Source organism: Pholis gunnellus, assembly GCF_910591455.1.
Source record: "Pholis gunnellus genome assembly, chromosome: 10".
NCBI lineage: Eukaryota > Metazoa > Chordata > Actinopteri > Perciformes > Pholidae > Pholis > Pholis gunnellus.
Genome location: NC_136537.1, coordinates 7,423,113 through 7,450,406, shown reverse-complemented (window position 1 = coordinate 7,450,406; position 27,294 = coordinate 7,423,113). Strand labels below are relative to the sequence as shown.

At 44.9% G+C, this 27,294-nt stretch overlaps 2 protein-coding genes across 2 annotated transcripts; one reads left to right on the top strand and one right to left on the bottom strand.

Moving 5' to 3' along the window:
• Positions 1–655: 655 nt before the first annotated feature.
• tbx22 (T-box transcription factor 22) lies at positions 656–6,601 on the bottom strand (the record flags this gene model as incomplete). The annotated part of the gene is made up of 8 exons (XM_079167753.1): positions 656–1,197; positions 1,288–1,373; positions 1,593–1,657; positions 2,399–2,563; positions 4,109–4,283; positions 4,380–4,481; positions 5,796–6,030; positions 6,463–6,601. 8 exons carry the CDS (start codon positions 6,599–6,601, stop codon positions 656–658), a joined length of 1,509 nt encoding a protein of 502 aa, XP_079023879.1.
• Positions 6,602–21,127: 14,526 nt separating this feature from the next.
• LOC306702295 (integral membrane protein 2A-like) lies at positions 21,128–27,123 on the top strand. The gene is made up of 6 exons (XM_079167877.1): positions 21,128–21,313; positions 21,778–21,915; positions 23,362–23,547; positions 23,677–23,787; positions 25,331–25,475; positions 25,705–27,123. Exons 1-6 carry the CDS (start codon positions 21,242–21,244, stop codon positions 25,797–25,799), a joined length of 747 nt encoding a protein of 248 aa, XP_079024003.1. The 5' UTR covers positions 21,128–21,241; the 3' UTR covers positions 25,800–27,123.
• Positions 27,124–27,294: the final 171 nt, after the last annotated feature.

Here is a 27,294-nt window from a genome sequence, read left to right as displayed (position 1 = left end):
AGTGAGGGGTGGCCGGGCCTGACACTGAGACACAGCCGAGTTTAGGGCTCGGAGAACACAGAACACGCTTTGTTTTTTCATCATGTCCGTCCTGCAGTTGGATCTCTGAGACTTTTTACATCATTTCTTATTCAGAATATTTCTTATTCCTGTTGCACAGAAGCATGCGTTTCTGAAAAGGTGTTTCAAAGAACATTGGGAATGCTGGTGTGTGATCTGAACAAAAAAATAAGACTTTAATAGGCACTTATGGTCAGTTTAACAGTCATTCATTAATATCTATATTACATACCTCGGGTCCTAATGCTGATGCTCTGTGGGAACACCATTACAGCGAGGGAAGTAGCTAAGGCGGGAAAAGGAAACTGTGCTCTCTGTCCCAAATAAAAATCTGCACCCTGTCTACATTTCTGTTCTCTTCGATGTCGGGCGTTTTTTGGCACTAGCTGAGTGTCCGCAGTGAAGGGGAGCAGCTCGTGATCTGCTTCAGGGTCAGTTTTTTTTTTTTGGTGCTGGTAAATCCAACACAGCGTACGAAAGTTTATCGCTCCTTTGGGTCTCGCTCCAATAGAGAAACAGCCCTCTCGGTTTTGTTGCTGTGAGCTTTGGCTCGTTACACTCAATGGGCCGGAGCCTGAAAAGTGCGGTCCAGCTGTCAGAGGCAGTGGTTGGTGGTCGGGTGCCACGGAGACTGGCGCAGCAGACAGTCTGTGGTGTTTTCGGCTAGTTTGGCGTGCCGGGAAATGGCTGCGAGCTGGGGGTTCAGGGGGAAGCTGTAGCGGTACAGACAGTAGGGGCCCGCAGTGTCAGAGAGATGAGGGAGCAGAGAAGGCCCCTGGGGGCTGAGGGGGCCGTGGAAGGGGAAGAGGCAGTGGGAGCTCCCCGGAGACCCGAGAAGACACGGGTCCCTACAGTGGGGGAGTTTCTTTGCCTGCAGCGCCGAGAAGAGCGAGAGGTCTGTTAGCGGAGACAGCGGGGCCAGGCCTCTGAGTCTGTCCGCTCCCAGGGAGGAGAAGGCCCCGCTGGGCAGTGGGGAGGCCGGCGAGGAGGTGGAGGTCTTGCCGTGGAGGGGAAGAGCGAGGGCGCGGAGGGCGGCGTCCTGGCAGGAGAGCGCGGAGATGGAGAACGGGTGAAGGGACGCGGAAGAGGAGAGGGGGAGAAGAGTCTTCACACTGCCGGTCGGCGACCCCGAGCTCCCTGTTGAGAAAAAAAAAGAAAGAGGTCAGAAACTTGAATCACAAAGGCAAATAAATTGGAGAAAAGTAATCGGAGCTGCAGCACATTTACCTTGGAGCTGTATGGCGAATGGCTTGAAGTCGAAGCTGAGCGGGCCTCTCCAGGGATACGACTCCAACAAGCCGTCCAACACTCCCCTACACACACACACATAGAGTGTAAAAGCACTAAAAAAATGCTGTTTCAGGTATTTAAATATTGGTTGTGAGAGGTGTGAAATTCTGCCCTGCACATTTCAAATTCATGTGAAGGTTTTATGTGGTGTCAGGTGTCAGTGGCTGAGCCTTAAAACCCTCTCGGGTCCTGTGGAGCACTTTCTGAGCTAAAACAAGTGTTTTTGGTGAGTTTTGCTGTACCTATTCCTCCCTGGATCTCTGAAGCCCTTGGCGAACGGGTTCCTGTCGATCTTCAGTTTTGTGATCTTGCCCCAGGAGAAAGGAATGGACACCGGTTAGAGTGGACGCGTCAAGCGGCTGACGTGTTAAGCTAACAACGAGCTCAGCTTCACGGCAGCGTGGAGAGTGGCAGAGCTCTCTCTCCCTCGGGGACTGCATCTCCCAGCAGCACCCGGGGGGGGGGGGGGGGCCACGTCAAACAGGGTTCTCGGAGGTCGCACGTTTTTTATTTGGGGCTTTAACGGGCTGCGTGGACTCCAGCGGTCGGCCCACGTCACAGCTCGTTATTGAGTTTCTGTAATAATACGTTCGCATGGTCGTAAAAAACGAGCCCTGATGAAGAGAGCCGGCGGTCCCCGCAGACGCCTGGAGGAGCTGTAGCCAACAGTGGGGTCAGGAACCCAAGCACACACACACACACACACACACACACACACACACGCACCCGCCCCGAGCAACTGCAAAACCAGGACACTGCAATTCATGATTTTGCTGAGACCACAGAAAAGTTGGCCTCGTCACCTCCATGATGTTCAGATTAAAGCATCGATTGGATCACTGAGGAATATTACAGCCACTGCGTGCATGAAAACATGTTGGCTTTCTTAATATTTCTGGCACCTAAAGCATGTAAATATGCAACATCAGCGGTTTCTAAATTCAGATGTTTGAAAACAGCAGATGACTACACATATTGAATGTATCATAATCTTCTGTTTCAACAGTCAAATTGTTTGTGATCATGCTACAGAGTGTTTGAGTGTTACCTGTTGGTTCTGATAAGCTGTGACTGTGGTGAACTCCGTTTCTGGGAAGGAGAAGCTGTGGACTCCTTCAGCAGGCAGCGACTGGATCTGTGACAAGTCCATGCGCGGGTCGTGCCGGATGACGTGCACACGTGGCTTGTATTTATGCATCGACTGGAGAATAATCTGGAGGGAGAGATGAGGGGGAACCATTATGTTTTTACTACAAACATATCGGGCTGCAACTGAGGTTTCAGGTCACTGTCAATCAATATCAAGATGATTTTTTCAGATACAATGAAATGTCAGATAATAGTGAATAAGGTCCTTCACACTTTCCTGAAGCTCATCAAATTGCTTTTTCTTTGTCCAAAAACCCAAAGATATCCAATTTGCTATCACACGAGACAAAGAGTTGAGAGACTGGAATCAAAGAACCTTTAGCTTGAAAAATCAAACCATATTAAACTCTATTAAAATAAAATTAATCCGAATAGCTGTTGTAACTTTTCCCTCAATTAACTAGATGTTTAGCCGAACAAAATATGACCATTTAAAAACTGTGGGAAATGAGCAAATGAGTTCAGCTACACAAACAATATGTGTAATATGAAAGAACAGAATAAAATGTAATGTATCGGCACCTTTATCTATAACAACACAATGTAAAATATTACAGCAGCTGTTACGCACGTTAAAACTAATACAGAGTTAGTTCAAATGTGCTATTCAATATATAAAACCATCAAATCATCAAATATAATTAAATCAGTGCCCCGTACAAATATTAATCAACCATTTCATGGAAATTGACCGGATTTTTATTTGACAGCTCTAAAACAAAAATTAAACAAAGAAAAAAAGTAAGACTTATTTCCCAAAACTGAATTTTGCAGTTTATAGAGTAGTTTTTCTTGTGTTATTATTATTATTATTATTAATATTTTTATTTTTATAAACAGCCAGAGTAAAATGGTAAATTACATGAATTAACAGTTTGACCGCTTTGTCTACAAAACTAAAATGTTCCATTTTAACCTGTAGAGGAGCCGAGTAAAAATAATGTATTAAGGTTTCACAAGAAAAATCTGATTCTTTCTAAAATTCACAAAGCAGCTAAACTAACAAATGTAATATAAAGAAGACAATCGACACTTCTTCTTTAGTGTTCAAAATAAGCAAAAGAGTTCCAGACAAGGTGACAAACTGACCACAACAACATCAGGGATTTCTACAGTTTCTACATTCCTCCATCGTTTACCAGATTAATGAATCCCCCAAACACACCAACTCCAGCGTGGTTTTATAAACACGAGGATCAAGTGAAAAGCCACCTACAGCCTCCCCAGTCACCACATCCGTCACACCTGCATACATCGCTGAACCTTTACAGGATTTCCTCTTCCTTTATCCCTAAAAGAGAGAGGCCTCCAGGCTTTCCTCTCTAAGGGAACGCGCCAGTATTAGACGAGACATCGGGGTTCAACATGTTGACCCTGCTGCGCCTTTACCATCTACACATATACCATGCGGCAGAAATGAACACATATAAATAAAGGAAATAATATATATAAATAATTTTGTGTTAAAAAAAGAATCCTATTATTAGACATTAAAATCACACATATAACCTGTGGACCCACTGGTCACTATCTGTTAGTTGGACAGAGACAGAGAGAGAGAGAGAGAGAGAGTAAGAGAAGGCAGCGCATGCTCAGATGGGTTACCTACATGCCCCTTATCGTCCATCTCGTTGTTGGTGAGTTTGACTCGGTCAAAGCTGATGACCTGACGCATCCACGTCTCTCCCGCGCACGGCGAGTCCGGGTGCACGTAGAGCCTGGGAGAGATGCACGAGTGGTCCGTGTTTCCGGCCACCATCCACTGCGAGCTGTGGTACACGTACCTGCCGGACCGGGGCGTAGATATGGGAGTAAATAAACGCATAGACGCAGCGGGAGTTTAACTCATTTAATACACTCGCACGCATACACACACACACCTGTAGCGTTTCGAGTCCACGGGCATGACGTCCATTGCGATGTAGTACTGCTGGCACGGGTCCAGGTTGCGCACTTTGACGCGCACAGAGGGGAACATTCTCCTGACGAGAGGTGAGAGAAGAAGCGCAGCACGTTCATCTGATATCCGAGTCGTGTTTTATTATTTTTAAAACCTTTCTGAAAAAGGGGAGTCTGTCCTAAAACCGCACAGAAGATCAAATATATATATATAGCGGTTAGGTTCAGAGTCCTCGAGGGGCCACGAGGGCATCTTCACTATCGAGATTTATAGCGCGTGTTCTCCGTATATTGTGGAAACGGAAGCTAGACTTCAGCAGGTAGTTATGTACCAATAACTCATTTCTGGAACAAGAAAAACAAACAGAAGAAGACGCACATGGCCTACTATTACACAGCACACATTCATTTCGTTGAAACTGACAGATACAATCGATCTATACCAAAGAACATCCACGTGCCATACGATTATTATGTCATCGATAATCCTGGATCATATTTAATAGGTCTTCTTTTAAATTGTGTCCCGGAAAATAGAGTTTAATTCAGTTCGACTAAATGCAATAATTCAACAAAACCTATAAATCTAATGTGCACTGTTTATTTTTTTGTTCCAAAGATCAGCTAGACAAAAATAAATATACTATGACATTTTAAGCATATATTTCTACATTAACGTTAACCCAATCAAAGGAAACAGTGAATACTTAACGTCTGGTGTATGGCATATTTGAATAAACTGCTTACATCTGATCGGCTGCAGCGCGTGCAGAGCCGTTATACACCTGATAAACGGGCACCATGTGCCGCAGGACAGTTCATGTAAATATCATATCATCATATCACTGATGATGAACTATAGCCTACAGCTTGTATTTTATGTATAACTGACACCCGATCACGTAAACGATGACATGACCGAGAATGGAAGATTCTAATTCAACAAAAAGTTAGATGTTCCCTGTTTGAGTAAGGCCCCATGGGCCTGCTCTTATTCCATGAGATTAGAAGATTTTGTTGTTGTTTTTTTATCATACTGAGAGAAAGTATCTATTATAAAGTATTTATTTTATTTAAAGAGTAAAGGATCCCATTGAAAATATCTTCAGGGCTTTTGTTTCGTTTTAGCTGCTGTGTGTTTTTACAATAATTAAGTACATCTATATATATACACCTAATAATATATATATATATATATCATTATGAATAGACCCAGCCGTTGCCTGTCAGATGTTGTTCCTCTTGTCCCCGGATATGTTGGCCAAATACGTTTGAAAGTTTTGCAGAATAGAAACAAACATAAAGCCTTAAGGCCCAGTTTACAGCAGCGTTAAGTCTCTCCATAATATACAGATCACTGTAAAGTCTGTCTCTCTTATCCAGATTGTTTTTTTTACCTGCCAGCTTTGGTGATGATCATCTCGGTGCCGATCTCGTAGAATCTCTTCCACAGCTCGGAGCCCTGCAGCTCTGCCCGGACCTCTCTGTCCGGGCGGCAGTCGCTCTCCTTCGGCTTGCTCTCCTCTCCGCTGGCGTCCGCCTCTTCGGCCCCTGATCCGACGGTCTGTCTCTCCGGGTCACAGCACGTGTCCTCTGCCCTCTTCATCTGGCTGACTGGATGTTCGTTCAGGCCTATACATGGGGCAAAGACTGGGATCAGTGAGGCGCTGACAGAAAAGAGGCCTGGTACCGATTTGTTTTCCCAAATCAATTAGGCCTACACGTTGCAACTTGTACTTTTTTTTAATTTAAAGTTAGCTGTAGATATAAATAATGTATAGTCTTATAAAAAGGAACAGGAAGTTGCTGAAATGTTTGACGAGTGAAAACAAAACTTTTTTCCCTTTGACATTTTATTTGATCATTTTGGTTTTAAGATGATAAAAATAAAAAAAAGGTAATTTGTGAAATTGTCAAATGTAGGAAATGGAAGAAATAAAAGGTCTGACGGGGCAAAATAACTTGCAAACTGCCGACTGCATTTCCACATCTTGCGCGTAAAATGCGTGTACATTAAAGCAATGAAGTGATCGTAAAAAGCCAGCAGTCCTTCTGCCTCCTCACCGGTGAAGATGCTCTTATCGCTGCCGGTGTCTCCAGCTGAACTTGACTCGTGTCCCTCCGACACTTTCATCCTCTTGCAGGGTTTCCCGACCAGCGCCTCCACGGAAAACGCGTGAGCCCGGGAACTCAGACCCTGCATCTTGGCGACAGATCCCGTCTCTCTGCGGGTCCGATATCCGTCTGAACTTTGACTTTGTCCCGCACAAGGTTCGGCGTCCCGGCGCATTCAGGACAGGTTGGAGTAGAACAGGCAGCAACAGCAGCAGCAGCAGCAGCACCTCAGGGAGCCCCTCTTCTCTCACGGCGGCTCCGTGACGCTGCGTAATTGATCCGGTGCATTCCCATGTGTTCTCCGAGACGCGCGCCCTCATCCAAAAATCCTTGATTGTTGGCACGCCTCTCCTCCTCACTACAATAGTTTCCCTTCTCCCCCTTTATCCGTTTCAGTGTCTCCCCTTTGATTCCTCTCTGCCGCACAGAGGGCTTGTTCCTTTCGTCCCTCTGTGCGCGTCACGGAGATGGGAGGGAAGAGCGCAGCGTGCATTCTTCCACATGAGCATGCGCTGCAAAAAGTGTCCATTCTAACAGCCTCTCAGCCTTAAATATAGTTTCCTGAGACAAATGAGAAATAAATGTCACCGCGAAAGTGAAATAATAAACAGTTCTCTCCAAAAACAATCACATTTCCTTCATAGGACTTTGAAACAGATTACTTCATCAGTAACAGGTGGAACTCCATTCAGTTCTGTTCTTTAATGTAGTTTATTTGCAAGGAAACGAGTTACATTGTCCAACCAACTGCCATCTTCCCACTAGCAGAAGAAAACTATTGAGACTCTGTAAATAACAGAACATATTTTTTTGCAGTGTGCGCTCGGTCTCTACAGCACCCAGAACAACCAGAAGCAGCATCTTTACGCGCGGTGCCACTGTGGGGATGATGAATGGCTGACCGGTCAAACTTGGTCTTGGTTTGTGGCATTTTGTAATATAATCCTGTTCAGTTCCTTCAAAAAAGGAAATGTGAGTTGTAGGCCACACAATAATACTACTACTAATAATAAAGGCAGAAAACATAAAGCTGATAAAGTATAGGCAGGATATACATCTCCACTGATATATTTGAAATCTGTGAAGCACTTTTTCTCGATTCTTTTAGCACAAGCCAGCTCTGTGATTGACCTGCGTGTTGCTTCCCTCCATTTAGACATCCGATAGATAAATAGAATGAGCATTTTAGAGCTGTAGGGGGGAGACTATACAAATATTTGAGGCTTTTAATTCAGACCATCTGGAAGGTAAAACATCTCCCTGAAACTCGCCGCGTTTCTGTTGAAGCTAACGTTTCCTATATTAATCTGAAGGCTTTGCTTAAAGCGGTCTCTTGTCTCCCGTTCCTCCGGTATAGAAGTGGGATTTTTTTCTTCTTCTCCCCCTTGACTTTGCGGTGCCCGGTGAGGGTGTGCGCCAGTCTGGTTCTCATAAATGCGGAGATCAGATGGAGTTCGGCGCACAGGGGGATGGGGGGGGGGGGGGGGGGGGGGGGGAACTGGGCCGTAATGACAGCTCGGGATTATTACATTACTGCTCGACATGAAATAGATCCGCTTAACACAAATAAAAGTCAGCGAAGGACCTATTTAAAATGTTTTTTAATCACATGATATAATTGCTGTGAGGAGAAAACAAATGAGGGCTGTGTTTACGGCACGGTTGGTTTGGCTGGTGATGGAAATCTCTGACAACAGACGGGAAATGGAGAACTATGACCAACCGGAATCGCATGCTCTCTGTCATCATAACCTGTTTGAGGACCGCGGCCCGCAGGAGTTATGTTTATTCTTTCCCGACTTGTCGTTTTCTCTCAATACTGTAACTAAAGTGCATCCCAAACACGCGGTCAGGAGGGAGAGAGTGCAACAGAAATAAATCCGTGCGCGCGAGGCCTGCTGCCTCTCTTGTGAAATAAAAGACGCAGGGTTCCGATAGAAATAGCCTGCGTCGTTTCCTTCCACTCAAATTCGACAGATTATTTTGTTTTCTTCCCCTGTCGTCTTCAGCAGTCAACTCATAAATCTTCGTCACGGGATTACGGGATGTCAGCCGAGTGATGCCGGGGAGCTGCTGAACACAACAGGAAGCTGCTATAGTTGTATTCAGGATTCTTAATCCAGTGCAAATCTGCGTTCGCCTCATTCGGGGATGTTTGGCACACGTGTTTCCTCTTATTAGTGGCGCAATACGCACGCTTGGCGCAACAAAAAAAAAAAAAGAGAGAGAGACTCAAATCCAATTTAGCACGGGCCTCGGGTTTCCATCAATGCGGAAGTTTGATGACCTTCCGCAATTAGGCCTTCCGATCATTTTGCGCCTGGAGGCCCGCCCGCATGCTGTTGATTTGCGTTACCCACAGCGGCCTAATTAATAATCATTGGTGGATAATTGGTTTGCAATTGGAAACGTACTGGTGGGCCCACAACCAGCAGGCTGGGGTGCAACACTTTAATCTTGACGGTAACTTAAACTTTGGGAATTTTTTTGCCATTTATAAAAATATGCCTTTTATGAATTAAACTGCTCCACAATTTCTATACAAACGCTTTGTTTATGACTCGATGACTGACACTTAGGCTGGTGTGTGTGTGCACGTGTGTGTGTGTGTCTGAATACTGGTGCCCAAAGAGTAATCACGACCAGCCGAACACTCATGCTAGGCGTCTGTCTGTACTGTATATGTGCACATGCATCACAAATGAATGCATGTGTGTGTTTATAAACAGGCCTGTCTGTCGGTTGCTCAGTGCTGAGTGGATGTGACGGGGCCCCTGATGGTTTATTTTAAGTTGGATCCTGATGCTGAGCAGTTTGCGTGCGTGGTGTGTGTGTGTGTTTGTGTGAGAGAGGGCGACTCTGGGCATGGGCTGCTGGAGCGGATGCCCACTCGCTGCCAAACGTCAAACTTCCACCACCCCGTCCGCCGTGACACGTGTAGAGTGTTTGAGTACGGAACGCTGTAAACACTTAGCGTATTGTGGCACTAATGGGGAGTGAGTTCTCTGGAGCGGAGGCTCACCTGGAAAACGTATACTCTATATGCTGAGACGATGATGTGCGAATTGTTTCCAATGCTGGTTACATGAATGTGACTTTGGATTTCAAGTGGCGTGAGAGCTGTGTGTTAGATACCGGTGTTGTATACCGATTGCTTCTACTTCGAACAGGCAGAGCTGAAACACCCAGAGGCGAAGAGGAAGATGGGAGCGGAGCAACCAGTCGAAGGTTTTTACAACATGACCGATTACAGTGACAAATTCCTATGACTCTGACATGTCATCAGCTCCATGGTGTGTGAGTGTGTGTGTGTGTGTGGTATCCCATCTGCTATATAACCTCCTTCTTGTCCCTGTCTCGGGGGGGGGGGGGGGGGGGGGGGGGGGGGGGTACAGCTGTTGGGGGACAGTCGAGTCCCTGCAGGGATCCCCCCTGTGCAGAAACAAAGTCTCCTCATGGCTCCTTCTTCTGCAGCAGCTCTAACGGCATGAGTCAGTGAGGCGCTGATCACATCCTTCAGTCTATAAGAGCGTCAACATTCTCTCTTCCAAATGTATGTTTAATCAGATTTGGCTGCATGATGACAAAGAGGAAAAAAAGAAAAAAAAAGTGAGGACCACACGAGATGCAAGACTTTAAGATGGTTTGCTGCATCAATTTCCCCGGAATGTTTCCTACCGCCCGGTTTCAGCTTCTGCAAATCTGCCTCATCGCCACCCTCGTCTCTCAAGAAATCAATCAAACAGGAATCTTTCATACAGGTTAGTGCTTTACAGGTAACTGACACGAGAAACAGAAACACAATAGAGACTGACGTGCACAAATAAGAGTACATAGAAAAGAGGCAATAAACTACTTGGTCAAGATTAGAAAAAGACATTGTGGTTTGTGTTAATATAATGGAGCAACGTAAAGTAAGTAACATAAATAAATGACAACCATCCTTAGCGGACATACTTGTTATTATACCACGTAACTTTTAATCACTTGCTCTGAGCGTTGCTTGAATGCAAAAACGACATTTGAAAAAATGTCCACATTCGATGTCTCCGTGGTTTTCAGAAACGTACAATGCCGAACATTACACTGACTGCTGTCACACATATGACACAGCAGGCAACCTCCGGGTCTGAGGAGTGAAGCCAACCATGGGTGCCTGAGACGTGCACTCTTTTTAATAAGGGCCATCAGGGGAACATTTGGTTGTACTTAACTCCACGTGTCAATTCTGGTTGCAAAAATCCAAGATGACGACGGCTAAAAACCAAGATGGCGACGGCTTTCAAAACCATTGTCCACAAACCAGCGGGTGATGTCACAGTGACTGCGTCCACTTCTTAGAGACACTCTATGATATTATTGCACCAAGCCTGTGGCTGAAAATCGTCTCCAACAAATACACTATTTAATCATGTTTGAGTCATGTTTGCTTTAAAACTACAGTGCCCAGCAGTGATTCATGGGTTTGTTGACTGTCTGAAAAACATAAAGATATCAACGCTAAGCTGCTCTCAGGCAGGCTGTCCAATGTAAACTGGGTGTAATGTGCGCTCTCTTTCTTGTCTTATACCTGGGCAAAACACCTCCGCCAATGTATAACTTTATTAGCATCACAATAGAGGTAAAAACTGTTGTTTGTGTTTCTGTGTTGCTACCCGGCAGCTCTCCTTTCCCTTCGTGCAGCACCTCTGCACTCTGGGTCTCTGGACCGGCGGGCGTTTGAGGAGCCTGGGCACGAGGCCTGGTACTACCGCCTTCTCCCTGCCCGCAGTGTAGGAAGATTTAATGGCTCATGTGCCACGGCGTCGAGCCTTTACTGGCTCCTTCTGCCTCCGTCCCGGCCCCGGCGGGTAACGAGGGATGAGGGCAGGGGGGAAAACAGGAGAGGAAAGTAACATGTCGGCCAAGACGCAGCCTCCTCCTCCTCCTCCTCCTCCTCCTCCTCTCACCACAAGTGTGTTGTGAATTATCTCCCCCCCCCCTCCCTCAGTTTTCCTCTCCTCCTAAGCCTTCAGTTATCCCTTGCTACTCACCCTCTTCCTATTAAACACATATAGATCTTCATCTGTCCACATTGCTTTCATGAGGCCCGCTGTGAATCCGGCTCTGTGGCACATTCATCTCACTTGTTTGGATAGCTAATTCTTTTTGATGAAAATTGCATTTTCTCTCTCTCTCTCTCTCTTTCTCTCTCTCTATCTCTCTCTCTCCCTGACTGCCAGTAACTGTGTGGTTAATGGCTGCGGTAAAAAGAAACAAAAACAGCCGTAATTGATAATGAGAATCAGACTCGTGTGAGGATCTCAGTCGACGCCTTCTCTCGCTCCTCCAATAACGGGGCAGCTCTGCCAAGCAGGACCCTTCCCAGAAGCATGTCAAAGGGTTGGAAAAGCAATCTGCACGGTGTTGGAGAGATATTTCCTAATACCCTGATGTGTAAATTGCACATTACGTTGGACTGCTTGGATAAAATAATGCACAAAAGTCAACAGTGCCAGCACTCCAGCATAAACGTGTTTTCAGGCTGTTGAGGGCCCCTGTTGGTGTTGTTAACATGCATGGTGAGAAGATGTAGTAATTATTTAGGAGGAAACCATCGTTTTGTGTCTGTACAGCATGTGGTGGGAGGTTGTTGAGGAACCCCCCAACACACACACACACACACACACACACACACACACACAGTCGCACACGTCTTTATCTGTTTTTGTCCAACTGAGCGCAATCACTCTGAACACAAATATCTTTTATCAAAGCCTGGCCACAGCGGAGGGGAATTATTTTTAGATTGCTCTGATAAATGAGGGGTTTCAAATATCTGGATGTGGTCGGCGGGGATGAAGAGTGAAAATTTAGGAGAAAAGAGATGAAAAAAAGAAAAATCTGGCAGAGCCACAAAAGCTTTTAAAACAACATGTGAAAAATCTGCAGTTCTTTAACAGTTAGCTTGTCATTTTTATTTGCCTCTTCAGATGGTGGCAGCGGTCGCCTTTCAGGCTGTGCCAGCTGGGATCGGCTGCTGGCTGGAAGGCGCAGGCCTGGCCCCGGGTAGCACTCTTATTATCATCACCACACACTGTAATTCACATGTCAATCACAGCCCGGAGCAGCGCAGGGCCGAGGGGAGAGGGGCTGGTTGGAAAGGGGCCGCCGACTGGGGTGATGGACCGGGCGGGGCGGGGGTGTGTGTGCTGAATACTTCCAGCAGGCCCTAATCGGACCTTTCATTCCCTCATCTCTGCAGAATGGGCCTGGATAGGGGCATGATTGGATGTGCCGGGCCGGGCCAAAGCTGAAGCAGTGCTGGACGGGCTGCTGTAAGTGACCTCCGAGGAAGGTTGAACTGTCAGAGTTTGGCCCGTCTGGCCTGGCTCGAGTTAGGACTGTGGTAGACAGGGGAAAAAAACTGTTGATTTTTGCATTAGATGTCCCCTAATTCCAGTGTTTTGTCTCCATGGAAATCATGTTGGTTGCACCATTTGTTTGTTAATTCAAAATAAGCCGTTGCAACGAAATGGAGATATGCAAATCATGAAATAAAAACAGGTTGTATAAAACAATTATGTAAACTGAGGATTTAAACTTACATTTCACAAAGTAAAAACATGTTTAAAATAACAAAAGGTTCTGCCAATAAAATGTAGCTAAATGATCACGTAATCGCATTCACTGCATAAATACTACTGATCTTGGCGCCCATCAGCTATCGGTCCGATGACAGATAAGCCTTTGGGGGTAATATTTCTGGGGATTCGGTGAAGACAGCGGATATCCGTGCCAAGAATTTATTTTCCTGTGCGCTGCTCGTTGTTTACACTCCCGATTATAAACTCGAGACGCGAGACCGGAGTTGGAGTTCAGAGACCACGTGCACAACCGGCTTGTTTCACTAGAGACAGTAAGCTAATTCTAAACCCATCTAAATCTCAATCGTCGTCAGACAAAAGTCTGTGGGTTCCCAAATTGCATTTGGGCCAAAGCTTTCCGTCTCTTTTGCAGCGGATAGCATTGGCACACAGACTGTTTACGTTCAACCAAAGACTGCTCGAACGTGATTGGTCAATAGTACTCGGAATACAAAAGAAAAAACAGAACGCTTACGCTACCAAAATCTTTCTCCCGTTGCCTTCTTTTTTTTAGATTATACTAACTAGCTCTTGCATTGTAAAAAAGGAACAAAAGAACAAAGTGGTAAACACCGACTAACTGCCAGGTAACTGCTTCGTAGCTAACTGAAGTAACGTTAGCTAACTGTCATAACTAACGCTAACGTTAGCTTGCTAATGCAGTATGACTCGTGTAGAATAAACAACCTATCACCTGACACTTCACAATTTCACAAAGATAACACACGTAATGGAACCTATAACTGAAATGTAATAAAACATGTTGCTCAATGACTTGGCTAATAGGCTAATAATGCCAGTTAGATTAGAATAATCTGATATTTCACACTTATTCTAAACTGCTTCTAAACACACACAAACATAGTAACATATTTACGAGTAGCTGGTGGGGCCTTGCACTTCCTCTGAACGCCGTCACCAGTGATGCACTGTGACACAACACCTGTAAACATAATAAAATCCACATCGGGGTTTTGACACTGATATCTGTAGAAACCAATTAACCGCTGCTGCACCACAGAAGTCAATCTTCAGAAGACGAAATCAGCATCTCTTTAGTCGTCCTCACATGTGTAGAAAAACATTTTCACTTCTCTGACTTTATTCCCACCCCAGGAAACTTTCTGCAGCCCTGTAGAGACACTATAATTTACATGCTGCCGAAATGGGAACTCAAAAGACAACATGCTATTTCAATCAAAAGCCTAGCTCTAGCCCCATCATCCGGCCTGCCAAAGTGTGGTGTAAATCACACACACACATACACACACACACACACAAACATGCAGAGAGCTCCCCTGCCAACGTGTGGTTTGTATTCACGATGCTTTAATGCCTCGTGGTTAGTGCTCTATCAGGGCCATGAGAAATGATTTATTAGTGGCTCCCGCCTGTATTTATAGATAATGAGCCTCCGTCAGTGTTAATAAAGAGATCCATTCACAGTACCTCTTTTAGGGATTACTGTCACTGCTAAACAATAGCTCGTCCTCCAAAGATAGCCGTGTAGCGTGTTTAGTGTGGGGTGGGGAGTTAAAATAGGGACAGCCTGAATCCATCGTCCCTTCTTAACACCGGCTCATTCATTAAAGATACACATTGATCTTCACTTCTAGCTTTCTAATTATTGTTGCATTCAAACATGAGTCTCTCCTTCTCTTCAGGCGCTCCACTGATCCATTTTTAGAGGGGCTGGTGTTGGCGTGGCTGTGGAGGTTGGAGACGAGCGAAGCAGCATGAATAAGTGTTTCCCTTGTAGGCCTACTGTACGTTTGCACTTTCATGTGTCTATATGTCAGTCACACAAGTGTGTGTGTGTGTGTGTGTGTGTGTGTGAGAGGGGTGATGATGAGGATGAAAGGGACCCGTGGAGACACATGAGCACCCTGGCAGCAAAGTGTGTTTGTGTGACATCATTCTGTCTCCCTCTGGTTCCAATCAGTCTATCCTCCCCTGTTAATGACACCTGATGGATTAATGACGGATAAAGTGTGTGTGTGTGTGTGTGTGTGTGTGTGGGTGGGTGTCTGTGAGTGTGTTTTGTGGGGGCCCACAAAAAGCCCGCAATCAGACATCTCTCAAATTAGCGCTCCATAACTACATCCTGAGCAGGGCTTAGACTTCTGAAGCGCAGGAAAGTCCTTCCAGACAGTCAGACACACACACACACACACACACACACACGGGCTATCATTTTCATCCTCAGTATATCACATTTGTCTTCTTTCTGGCATGGTGAACTTTGACATGGTGAGAAACAGGGGTGGTGTTGGGGATGTCATCAATTTTAGCAGCTTACTCTTATATCCTCCAACCCTCCCCCACCGCCAAGCACTCACACACACACACACACACACACACACACACACACACACACACACACACACATACCTTGACCCACTTCAAGTTTGTTTATTTTTAAGAAGTAGTAGTAATAATGATAATACAAATAATAATGTTTATTTATATAGAAATCATCAAAAAGCCAAGTATTGCTTTACAACGAGGAAACATTTAAACATTTATCAAACCATAAGTGAAAATACACACATTGAAAACTATGGAGCAAACATGGAAACGATGATCAAAACAGACAAACACATATATTTACACATAAAAAACATTTTCTAATTAGGCATCCCTATCTACAACCAGTTATCTGCAGGTGGTTAAAGCTCATTTATGAGGCGGATTAGATTTAATAAGCCTTACTGTAATGAAGTTGAATTTTTGGTTTGTGAAAAATTCCCTTTGTCTACGTATATCCTCCACAACCCTTACTTGCCAGTTTTCATTATATAGACATTGGTCATTAATAGTAATAGTAATGTATGGTTTATTAACGAATTAAACCAAGGCTCCTTGATGACGTCTTGTCAAATTGTATTTGAAAAAATAGTCTTTGGCCAATAACAATATGTTTCATTTAGAATCACGTTAAAGTGAGAAGGATAAAGATTTGTTTCGCATTGACCGATGTTTCCTGTCTTCATCCTACAGTTTTAATTTAATCCACAAAATGTTGACTCTCACGGTCTTCTACTTTTTGTCTCTTGGAGTCAGTTGTTATGAAAGTGTCTTGCTCAATGGCACTTCAGCAGTAGTTGCTGATGTAAAGGAGAGTGTCAGTTTTCCCAAATCGTCCCCTTTACATGAACCGCTGGAACAGCCTTCCAGCGGCCTCTTCCCTAACCTCTGCAGGCCACTAAAACCTCACAGTAATATGGGCCTTTTAGAGTCCAGGTGGGACTGTAGCCTCATGGCTTTCAGCCATGACAGTTTAGGTCTGTCAGTCCTCTGCGTTATCCACTGCATGATGTGAGGATAGTTGCTCTCCGAGTTCAATAAAGAAGCTGAAATAAAAATCCTTGAAGCAACCCCTGAGTCATAATTGAAGAAAAAAATACAGATCAGTGTGTCATCCTCCGGTGAAGAGGTGGTGTGTGCGTGTGTGTGTGTGTGTGTGTGTGTGTGTGTGTGTGTGTGTGTGTGTGTGCGTGTGTGTGTGTGCTTTCTGCTCCTCCTGTGAACCTGACAGAGGTGACGTCACTGAATCTGGAAGTGATTCGGCCAGACTATGATGCTATTGGCCACGATTCAGAACAGGGTGTGTGTGTGTGTGTGTGTGTGTGTGTGTGTGCTCTTCCGACACAAAGTCAACATGGCCGAAGTGTACATGCAACGCTCTGGAGCCGTCTCATGATGATGAGGTAATTTCCCCAGAGTTTAACCCTCAGGAACATAACAGACATGCGTCCATTTCCATCGCTCCATTTTTTTCCTCTGTACCCTTTCATCCGTTCTCATCCCATTTGATTCTTTCACTTTTCCCCTTTCTACCTGTGCCAGCTGCTTACCTTGAGTTGTCCTTCATCATGTAGGCTACATGTGTGACCCACCTTTCTACTCTCCATCAGTCATACCTTTTGTTCTCTTCTTCACTCCCGTGCTTCAATAATTCTTTCATGCCATCGTCTTCTTCTTCTTCTTTTTTGGCTTTTCACCACCTCTTCAATGAAACAGACAGACAGAATAGCAACATTAGGTCACAAGTTTAGAGGGAAAAAAAGCAGACATTCTTCTTGAATACAGTCATAAAAAAACTTATATTCCATGTTACATCATATATTATTTTAGCCTCAATAAACGACTCCAACAACTCGAACAAAAGAGTCTTCAAGTCCAAAGTGTTTGTAAAACAGATTGAAAGAGAGAAACTGCTTTGCTTCATTGCTGTTGAACAAGTTCTTAATCAGTCAAAACTATTTTTAGGGCATTTATTTTACCAAGGACTCAGTTTACACATGAGTTACCTGGTGAGCAAGAGGTCGCCAAACACACACACACATCTGGTGTAGACTTTAGCTGTTCTCACCAACTATTTAAGCTAACCAAACCTTCTGACAAAGCTAAAGTTAGCTTACGGACACATGACCCTATTGGAGTGAGGAGTGAAAGAGTTAACATGCTAATAAGCTAATGTGAAACATGGTTGATACATTTGAACCACCGCTTGATAAAATGTAGCGTAGCCTAATGATAATGTAACCTGAAATTAAGTTTTAAATTACCTTTCACCAAAATAACACAACACACATTACAAAAAGCTATGCCAGTAACATTTAGCTAATAACACCAGCTAGGTTAGCATAAACAGATACTTCCCACTCGTTGGTATAACCGCAACACACATATTTCTACAGACAGTTATGTTTAATATATCTCTAAACTGTCGTTTTTGGAAGATATGCTACAGCTTGTGACACAGTAATGACTTTGAATGAAAGTCTAACCATGTTAGTTCAAGCATGACTTGCACAATATACTGCAGCTACTGCACTACACACTTAAAGCTACATAGCATCTCCTACAAGTAGCAAAGGCCAAGGAATGCTACTTGCTGTTAACGTAAGCTAAATTATAGCAGGTTGAGCCAGGTGTGTAAGTCTTTGCTAACTTACACACAAGTAAGCAAAAATACATTAAAAAGTCATTTATTTTCAATTATAGTAGATAATGATATATTGCCAAACCTTGTGCCATTATCACTCAGGTGCTAAAAAGAGGAATGTCACGCTCCTGCTTTTGGAAGACACACCTGGCTGTTCTTCTTTTTCTTTGCCGACATTATTATTTCAAAATAAAAGCACCCATCTATACAGTGTGAAAGGATCAAAGTGGCACATCCTTAATAAACACTTTGAAAATGAATGCAACATATACAAATATACTGGACCTTGCCAAAGGTCATTTACAGGTATTAGAGTCTTTAGTAGCTGAGACTTCTTTGGTTTTAACGCACACCACCTAATGTTACCTAAAAACTGGCTAATAGCATAGACTGTATCAGGCTGGTAGACATGAAGAATCTGCTTTACAGGCACAAAGTTATGAACAAAATCCTCATTCATCGTGAGTACTTCAACATGAAATTGTTTCACCTCCCTGAGGTGAGCCAAGCTGAGAGGATGAAGACAGGCAGACAGGCGGTGCTACGGGAGAGTGAAGGTAGCTTTAGAAGCTGATACTCACAGGAAAGACTCATTTGTCACCCCTGTCTCGAAACCATATGTGACTGCCAAAAGTGTGTGAGTGTGTGTGTGTGTGGCGGGGGCAAGGATCACGACAGTGTGATGCACGCTGATTTTTTTGGTGATGGGGGATCTGAATCTGGGTCTTTGAAGGAGCATCACCGCTCTCCACATGTAGGCTATACCCATGAGATCTGCTCATTCTGTCTCCCTCTTACATTTTCTCCATCTCTCTCTCTTTGACCACTAAATGTTCTCCCACTCAAGGCACATGGTGATTATGGTGGGTCCACATGAAGACATGTCAGTGACGTTATGAAGCACTGAGCAGTGTCTAGCTTTTTGGTTCACAACTCTGTGGCCAGCTGTTGCCATAGCAGTTTTTGGGGCCTATATGAGTGTGTGTGTGTGTCTGTACTGACTTGGGAGCAGTGAAAGGGACACAATCATTTGTCACTTGCGGCTTCACATGTCTGGTATTGAAATTGATGACAAATCTATGAGGTGCCGTGTGTGTGTGTGTGTGTTTGTGTGTGTGTTCATATTTGTTGGCTCATGTGCGGGTGATGTCATGCACCAGAGCTTCTTTTTCTCACACTTTATGAAGCCAGCTATGCCACTGCAGACTTTCACAGTTTGCTGACAATGCAGGCGTGTGTGTGTTTGTGTCTACATATGCATTGTGTGAGTGTGTGTGTGTGTGTGTGTGTGTGTGTGTGTGTGTGTATTTGTCATTGCTTTCTTTGGCTGCATGCTGCAGACCACATTGAAAACACTGGCATCCAAACTCCATCATGCACGCCTGCCATCCAACCATTACGACTGCCTTCTGCCTGCACGAAAAACACGGGGGTCCATGTAAGTTTTTCTGCGTTTAGCAACTCTACCCATAGCGGGCTCGTTAGGAAGTTTTGAGACGTAAACTGGATGGACGGAGAGTTTAATCTGCCGTTAATCAGCTCCTCGGAAAACTCACTCAAGCATCAGACACTGCAGATTGCTCTGCCTCTCCCTGTAACTTCCTCACTGTGTTTTTCCCAGTCATCACCCCCCCTCCCCCCCTCAGTTAGAATCACTCCATTTCACCCCCCACCTACCTCCACGCCCCCTCGCCCCCCCCCCCCCCCCCCCCCCCCGATCATCCATAGTTTCCCTCTGCGGTCTCCTCCTCTGCTGTGTGTGATGCTGAGAAGCCCTCAGGATTAAACCTAAGTCTTTTGTTTATCATCTCAGCTATTACTGCTAATGCTGTCTCTCTCTCTCTCTTTCTCTCTCTGCATTTGTGTGTGTGTGTGTGTGTGCGCGCGCGCGCGCGTCCACGCATGCATGTGTGGGCAAGCTCTCAGATCAAACACAGCGTAAGACGAGCCCATAAACAAGCCTTCAGGACCACTTAAGGTTTTTTCAGGGAGAGTCCGTTATGGGTGCACGGAGGGGGAGGAGGAGGGGGAGGGGAGGGGGGAGTTAGGTACAGAAATCAGCTGCTCTGTTTATGTACCTTTCAGTGGTGATTACCGGTCCAATCCGTCTGTTTAACAGAGGAAATGGCATAGCCCCGCTGCAGAGCGCGCGTGTTTTGTGAGACCAGCGGTATAGATGCAGCGTTGCAGCGCGTGAGGGGGCTGCTGGAGAGATATGCCACAGAGTTGCGTGGAATTAGAGCGCTGGTGCGGCAGCAAGTGTTTATTTACTCATACATACAACGTTAAATGAGTCAGGGAGAGTGAAAGCAGAGGAAGCAGAAGGACCACCGCAGACCAGAGCACTGAAGGATGTGTGTGTCAGACGCACAGCACGCGGCCTTGGCGATGGCCTGTGTTTCCACACAGCGCATGTGAATGGCGATGCACTGTGCGCGCGTGTCCGCGGGAGTGGGCAGACACACTGTCAGGTAGTGCCCGGCCCGTAGGTGGACTGGGGTATATTTACAGAGTCAGTTTACAGAGTGGAATATTCACGGAGGTGAATGGGCTACTTCATACACTCAGGATATTATTTTTCATTACATTACAGCGTGGAATTGAGTCATTCTTGTGTGTGTGTGTCATGTACTGTACATAATGTGGCAGGTGAAGGGAGACAAGCTTAACTGAAAGCGTAAATAGTTCAAGTCTTGTGGTGTTAGGTTCAGTCTAATGAATGGAGGCTGATTGTTCCTGATGGGGGAGCATTTTCCGTTACACTGAATTATGGGCGGTATCCACTCGTGGCCACTAGATGGCGCTAAAGCCACACATCATAGAGAGTATATAGAGGCAATAAATAAGGCAATAAATGTTATAGTGGTCACCGGCAAACCGGTAAAAAGACTCGTTTAAATGATTTCCAGGCGTCGGCTGTTTATTTATATCACGTGGCTTGAAGTTTAAAAGTCGTTTTCCCAGCTTCCGTTTCGGATGTCATCTTAATCCCCCCCAGCCACCGGAAGCTCTAGATAAAGCCGAGGTTGCAAAGTGCGTCACAGAGTAGGAAAAAAACCCAAAACAACGAGCCTGCAGTCCAGCAACCGACAGTCTGCCCTTCTTCTTCTTTTTGCACAAGAAACCCCGAGCGGACGTTTCCGCGACCAGCATGGTGAAGATCGCTTTTAACTCGGCTCTGGCGCAGAAGGCGCTGGGCAAAGAGGAGCCGGCCGATGGGAAGGTGAGCCGTAGTCTGAGCCCCGGTGTCCGTTTAATTCATTTTTTATTTTAGCCCGTTAGCATGGCCTGCACTGACCGCAGGCATGTCAGCGGCAGTGACCGCGGACGTCATCTGTGTTTTGGTGTATGGGGTCGTCATGTTTTCACTTGCATTTTTGCACACTAGATAAATTAAGAGCTTTGCAGTGTGTGTGTGTTCTTTTCTTTTTTTTTCGCAAACTGCACGGAGAGCCATATTGCACCTGATGCAGCACACAGCTGGACCGCCCATCCTCTGAACGTCTACATCAGCTGTTCTGCAGAGGCCGAGCATTCAATGGGGGCTATAGATTGAGCCAAAGCTGTGCGTGCTGGGTGTTGATACTAAATGCATGCAATAGTATTTGCAGATTTGCTGACAGGTGTGTGCGTGTGCGTGCGTGTGCGCGCGTGTGTGTGTGTGTGTGTGTGTGTGTGTGTGTGTAGGACCCTGAGCTGGGCTCTGCTCCAGTGGGCAACGAGGGCTCCACAGGTCGCTGTCTGCTCACCCTGCTGGGCATCGCCTTCATCCTCAGCGGGCTCATCGTCGGGGGGGCATGTCTCTATCGATATTTCACCCCAAAGGTAAATCAATACGTGTGTGCGTGCTGGCAGGTGTAAGATACACACACAGTCTGAAAACATCCCTCCAGGTTTAGATTTGCTATATTACTGTAACATTACAACATGTTTGGAAATGTTTAATCTGCATTTCAGTCAGAATGCACCAAGATAGACAATCATGGGACATGTGTATACCATTTCTTTTCTTCCTAGTAATTGCAGCAGGTCAGGAAGTGTTATTTGAGTTTGTGAGGTTATTAAAGATGCTTTAGATTGCTGATGGGACTGTCTGGCCTTGGTGGGAAACTAGAATGCTGACTCCTGTTCACTTCTGTCTTCAAAGAAAGTGCAGACTTATATTTTGCTGTGTTGTCGTGGGAGGGTCTCGCATTCAGTATAGTCTCTCTGTGCCCATGGGGGTTTATTATGCAAATGAAGCAAAGCTAAAAATGGCTTATTAAACTATTAATGCAATGCATGCACTTCTTAATGATAGGAGATTCATCCCACTTACATATTGTGATATTAAAGACTTTCTTCTTACCTTAATGGATTGTTTTCAGGGTTCATTCATTAATCTTCTTCTTGTTCAAGTTTCCTAACCGCAACCATTTTTATTTTTTTCTTAAACATCATATCAGATAGAATTTGTCCCTTGAATTTGATACAGATTATCATTATTATTATTATTATTATTATTATTATTATTATTATTATTATTATTATTATTATTTTACTGACCGTCACAACCGTCCACGACTTCTAGTCTCTCTCAGCTCATGATTTTGGTTTGGTCTCCACGTGGCACTCTACAGACCCAAGTTGGGTTGTTTGACTTGAACACCTAGCAAGCTTGTCTTTTTATATCATAAAACAGTCATACACTTAACATGCCTGCAGAGAGCTACACAGTAACGAAAAACAAAAAGTACAAAATTCAATGGAATAATGAGGGTATTTTCTGCCCCCTGCTGGTCGAAAACAATGTAATGAGGCTTTAAGCGTAGTTATTTTCAGACCTAATCCTGCCACTTCACATCTCATGAGCAAACTGTACTGCTGCATTGCGTTATCTCTGTAGGGCGGCGAAGTTTGTTGGCACAACAGACGGATAGGTACTGCAGGGAAACCAGTGGCTCCATAGAGCTGCCGTGTAAGACTAGTTGAGGCACTTGTGGTTGCGGAGGCAAAGACCCACCTCACCACGTGTTGAAAATAATAAATACCCCGGTGGCAAATTGGCATGTGTGGTTTTTCTTCCTTTTGTATGAATGATTCCTAGAGCCGCCAGTTCATGTTGATTTTCCGAAGGTTGAAATGCAAGTCGTTAACCTTTTTACCAATTCAATTAGAAATCACAGAAGTGTGTAAACCATGAAGTCATGATAGTTAATGTGTCCGCGTGTTCGTCAAAGTGGATTTATTTGGCTGCTTGCATGTGTCTTCCCCCCCCCCCCCCCCCCTCAGAGGCTGTATCACGGTGCGATGCAGTTCAGCGACGTGTCAGCCGGAGCTGGAGGAGTGAACCAGCCGTACTACCTGCCACAGGTGGAGGAGGAGGTGGAGATCTCCGACAGCATGGCCGTCATCAGCGTCCCACCTCCCCGCTTCAGGCCCGGGGACCCCGCTTACATCCTCCATGACTTCAACAGGGTAACGCCCTTACAGTACAGCACTTGCAGCACTGCAGATGCTGCTTTTTGCTCCTGTTAATGTGGTTTGAATTATTTCCTGATTGCTGCGTGTGTGTGTGTGTGTGTGTGTGTGTGTGTGCGTGAGTAGAAGCTGACGGCGTATCTGGACCTGACTCTGAGGACCTGCTTTGTGATTCCTCTGAACACCTCGGTGGTGCTCCTCCCTCAGAACCTCATCGACCTCTTCTCGCAGCTGATGGTGAGTAGTGATCCGCTCGGGATGCAGCGGCCGGTAGAAGAGGGCTTGGATGAAGGAGGGGGAAAAACTACACTGGCACAGCACTCTCACTCAAGCTGATGAGTAAGCCCGAATATTCAGGGCTATATATTACCTGTGGAAATCCAGGGCTTTATAATAATTCCAGAGATTGTCTGTGCTTTAATCCCGTCCAAATCTGTCATGGCTGTAATTTGTAAAGTCAAACATTTCCAGCGCTTATCATCTTCCCCTATCTCAGACATTCTGTGTTACAAACACTGCATGAGTAACCTCCAGGGGAATTTAGTACTCGCATATTTTGATCTCTTTTATTGTAGTTAAATATGTCATATGAAAAATAGTAGACCTCTAAATTAGTCTATTGAGTGCTGCAGGGATGTTGTATTTTTGTCGGCCAACCCCAGAAGTTAACGTCACAAAGGTTCCTGTGACAAAATGCCAATCTGATTTTTTTTTGGGGGGGATTTTGAAGTATTGCAGAAAATAAGCTCCTTTTGGAAACACAAGTTTCTGAAACGGACATGTTTTGTTCAACGAGATAATCTTCACACATGAATACCACGTTTATTGTTTTTGAAGAGTGAATGAAATCGACAGAAGTAAAAAGTTACTTTACTTTTAAATGTATTAAGCTTCAGTTAACCACAGGCTTTATTTTAGGCATCTAACCAAAAACCAATTGACTTGAGATGAGGGAACCGAAAGTGCAAAGATGCTGACTCATTTCTGTGTTCTTTTACTCATTCCTGCAGCAGTCCACAGTGGAAGACTTTGCATGCGTTTTCTTTGCTGAATCATAAAGTTTAAAAAGTCTTCAGACACGCCCTGAGGCTACTTTGGCACTGCAGCGCTTTTGAGCTAAATGCTATCGTCAGCATGCTAACATGCTGCTAATGACAATGCTAACCTGCTGATGTTTGACAGGTACAATGTTCACCGTCTCAGTTTAGCCTGTTAGCATGTTGTAGTTAGCACAAAGGTACAACTGAGCTGATGGGAATGTCATTAGTTTTCCACGTTGTTAGTCATTAACCAAAGGGAATTTGTTTGCAAATTAAAATGTCGACCCCATGACGGCGCTAGATGAAAATTTAAGGGATGAGTCATTGCAATCCACGGAGCCATGATGCTATTTTTTCTCATAGAAATCAATCGCTTTTGACTGGTAGAATATTGAATAGTTCAGTAATAGTATGAAAGAAGTTTAGTGAGAGTGGAACTTGGTCAGTGAAACTGTACGTAGGCAACAGCTTTCACTGAGTTCTCCACCATGACACGTGATTCAGCATTTGGTGTCGGGTGGGTGGTGGTGCAATCGGCAAATTTCACTATCCGATGTGGAAGTGTTTCATAGAATGCAGAAGTCTGACCATGATTCATTAATTAGACAAAGTCCTTCCCACTCTGTTAGTTTCCCACTTGGCTGCAGTCCCGTTCACTGAGCTGCTTCTCTCCTCAGGAAGACCAGAAGTGGTTCGTATCGTGATTCCTTCTTTTTTTCTTTCTTTTTTTTTTGTCTCAGTCCGGCTCTTACCGCAGCTACTTGGTGCACGAGGACCTGGTGGTGACGGAGCGTATCGACGATATCAAGCCTCTGGGCTTCTACATCCGCCGACTGTGTGATGGGAAGGAAACGTACAGGATGCAGCGCCGCTCCAGCCTCCCAGGTCTGGATGCACCGCACAGCTAAAACTGACATCTTGTCCCGTTTGTTGAGCTTCATTCACACATTGTATAAGCACCAGCCTGTGAAGAACGCTGCTATGGGGGGGGGGGGGGGGGACCAATACCAGCCAAAGCCAATAGAATAAGACTGTGTGTGCTGATTTCTTAGGGACATCGGTTAGAAACAAGACTGATATTGATATTCAGCGCTGATGTCTTTGTGTCTGCCAGGTGGAGGCATCCAGAAGCGCTCTGCGGACGAATGCTTCACCATCCGCCACTTTGAGAACAAGTTCGTGACGGAGACCAGGATCTGCAAGGCTTGATGGGAAAGCGAGAGCATTGGTCAGGGAGCGAGCGAGAGAGAGAGAGAGAGAGAGAGAGAGAGAGAGAGAGAGAGAGAGAGAGAGAGGGAGGGAGGGGTAGCGAGAGACAGTGACAGAGAGAGAGAGAGAGAAAGCGAGAGAGTAGGAGGGAGTAGTGGGCGAAGGAGGAAACAGCTTTCAGCAGAAAGTGACTTTTGTATAAAACCCTTAACTCCCTCGCTTTTAACCCCAGTGATAAGTGAATTTAAGTTCCAGCGTATAGCCTAACCCCCACCTGAACCTGTATAAGTCATAGCTCTCTCGCTCAAGTGTTCACTAGTTAGTCTTGTACTAATAACCAGCGTCAGCCTGCTAACTAACAATATACTAAGTTTCATTTAGTTTTTTTTCGTTGGTTTCTGTTCTGTTGCCGTAGCTTCCTGCTGAATTATCTTATCGTCGTTACTGTATTGCAACATCCACCACTCGCGTCCAGACGACGAGTCCGTCTGCTGAATTCCCTCGTGAAACTGAGAAGTCATTTATATCAGACCTGTCCGTGTGTCAGCCCACTGTTCCCACTCTTAATGGGGGTTTTCTAGTACAGCAAGACATACTTTAATGTTATAGTGGGATATAGCACAAGCCACCCAGGAAATGTAAGGTACGGTACAGTTACGGTGCAACGCGGCAGTGCGTGTCCGTTGTGGACGGTACCAGAGATGCTCGAGCCCCCGAGCTCTCACTCACCCTTTTTTTTTTTTTTTTTGTAGATATTTCCCAGAGTGCCTCGCTGCTCCCAGAGGCCTCTGCTGTCCTGCTGTGTGATGATTTTTTTTTTTTATGTAATAGATGGTGAGCAGTCCAGCACCCTTATATGACTTGTGTTTGTGTAGAAACCTCATTTGTGACAATAAACTGGGAAGGACGGTAAAAAGGGAAGTTTCACCAAAATTTGAAATCACTTTTTTTAAATATTCTTATTTATGAATCTGAGCTGCTGCTTACTATAGGTGGCTACAAGTTTTTGCAGAATATATTTATAATTGTCACGGGAACAATACGTTTGTAAAGAATCCTTGAATCTGCATAAAGCAATTGTTTTTGATTTTGAAAAGCCCTTAAGGAAAAGCTTGAAAGTATGAAATGGAAAAACGTCAAGTGGTTTCCCACTCGATGCCTGCACAGAAAGACAATCAGACAGGAAGTGTGTGTGTGTGTGTGTGTGTGTGTAAAAATGTGTCTCTGTCTAACAAGTACTAGACGATTAGATAAAAAACAATGTTGTGTGCAGCTACTGAAACAAATTCACTTTGTCGCTGAATAAAGTTACATTTCTTTACCTACTGAACATTTTGTCTTGTTTGTTTATTATTACGGCGGCAGCGAACGCGTCACCAACACGTCCCGGCTCATCATGAACCAGAGGGAAGGTGTGGCTGCTTCTGCCTGTATTCTGTGTTATCTGATGCTTCGAAATGTTGCCACTGATCACAAGGACATCCTTCATAACAGG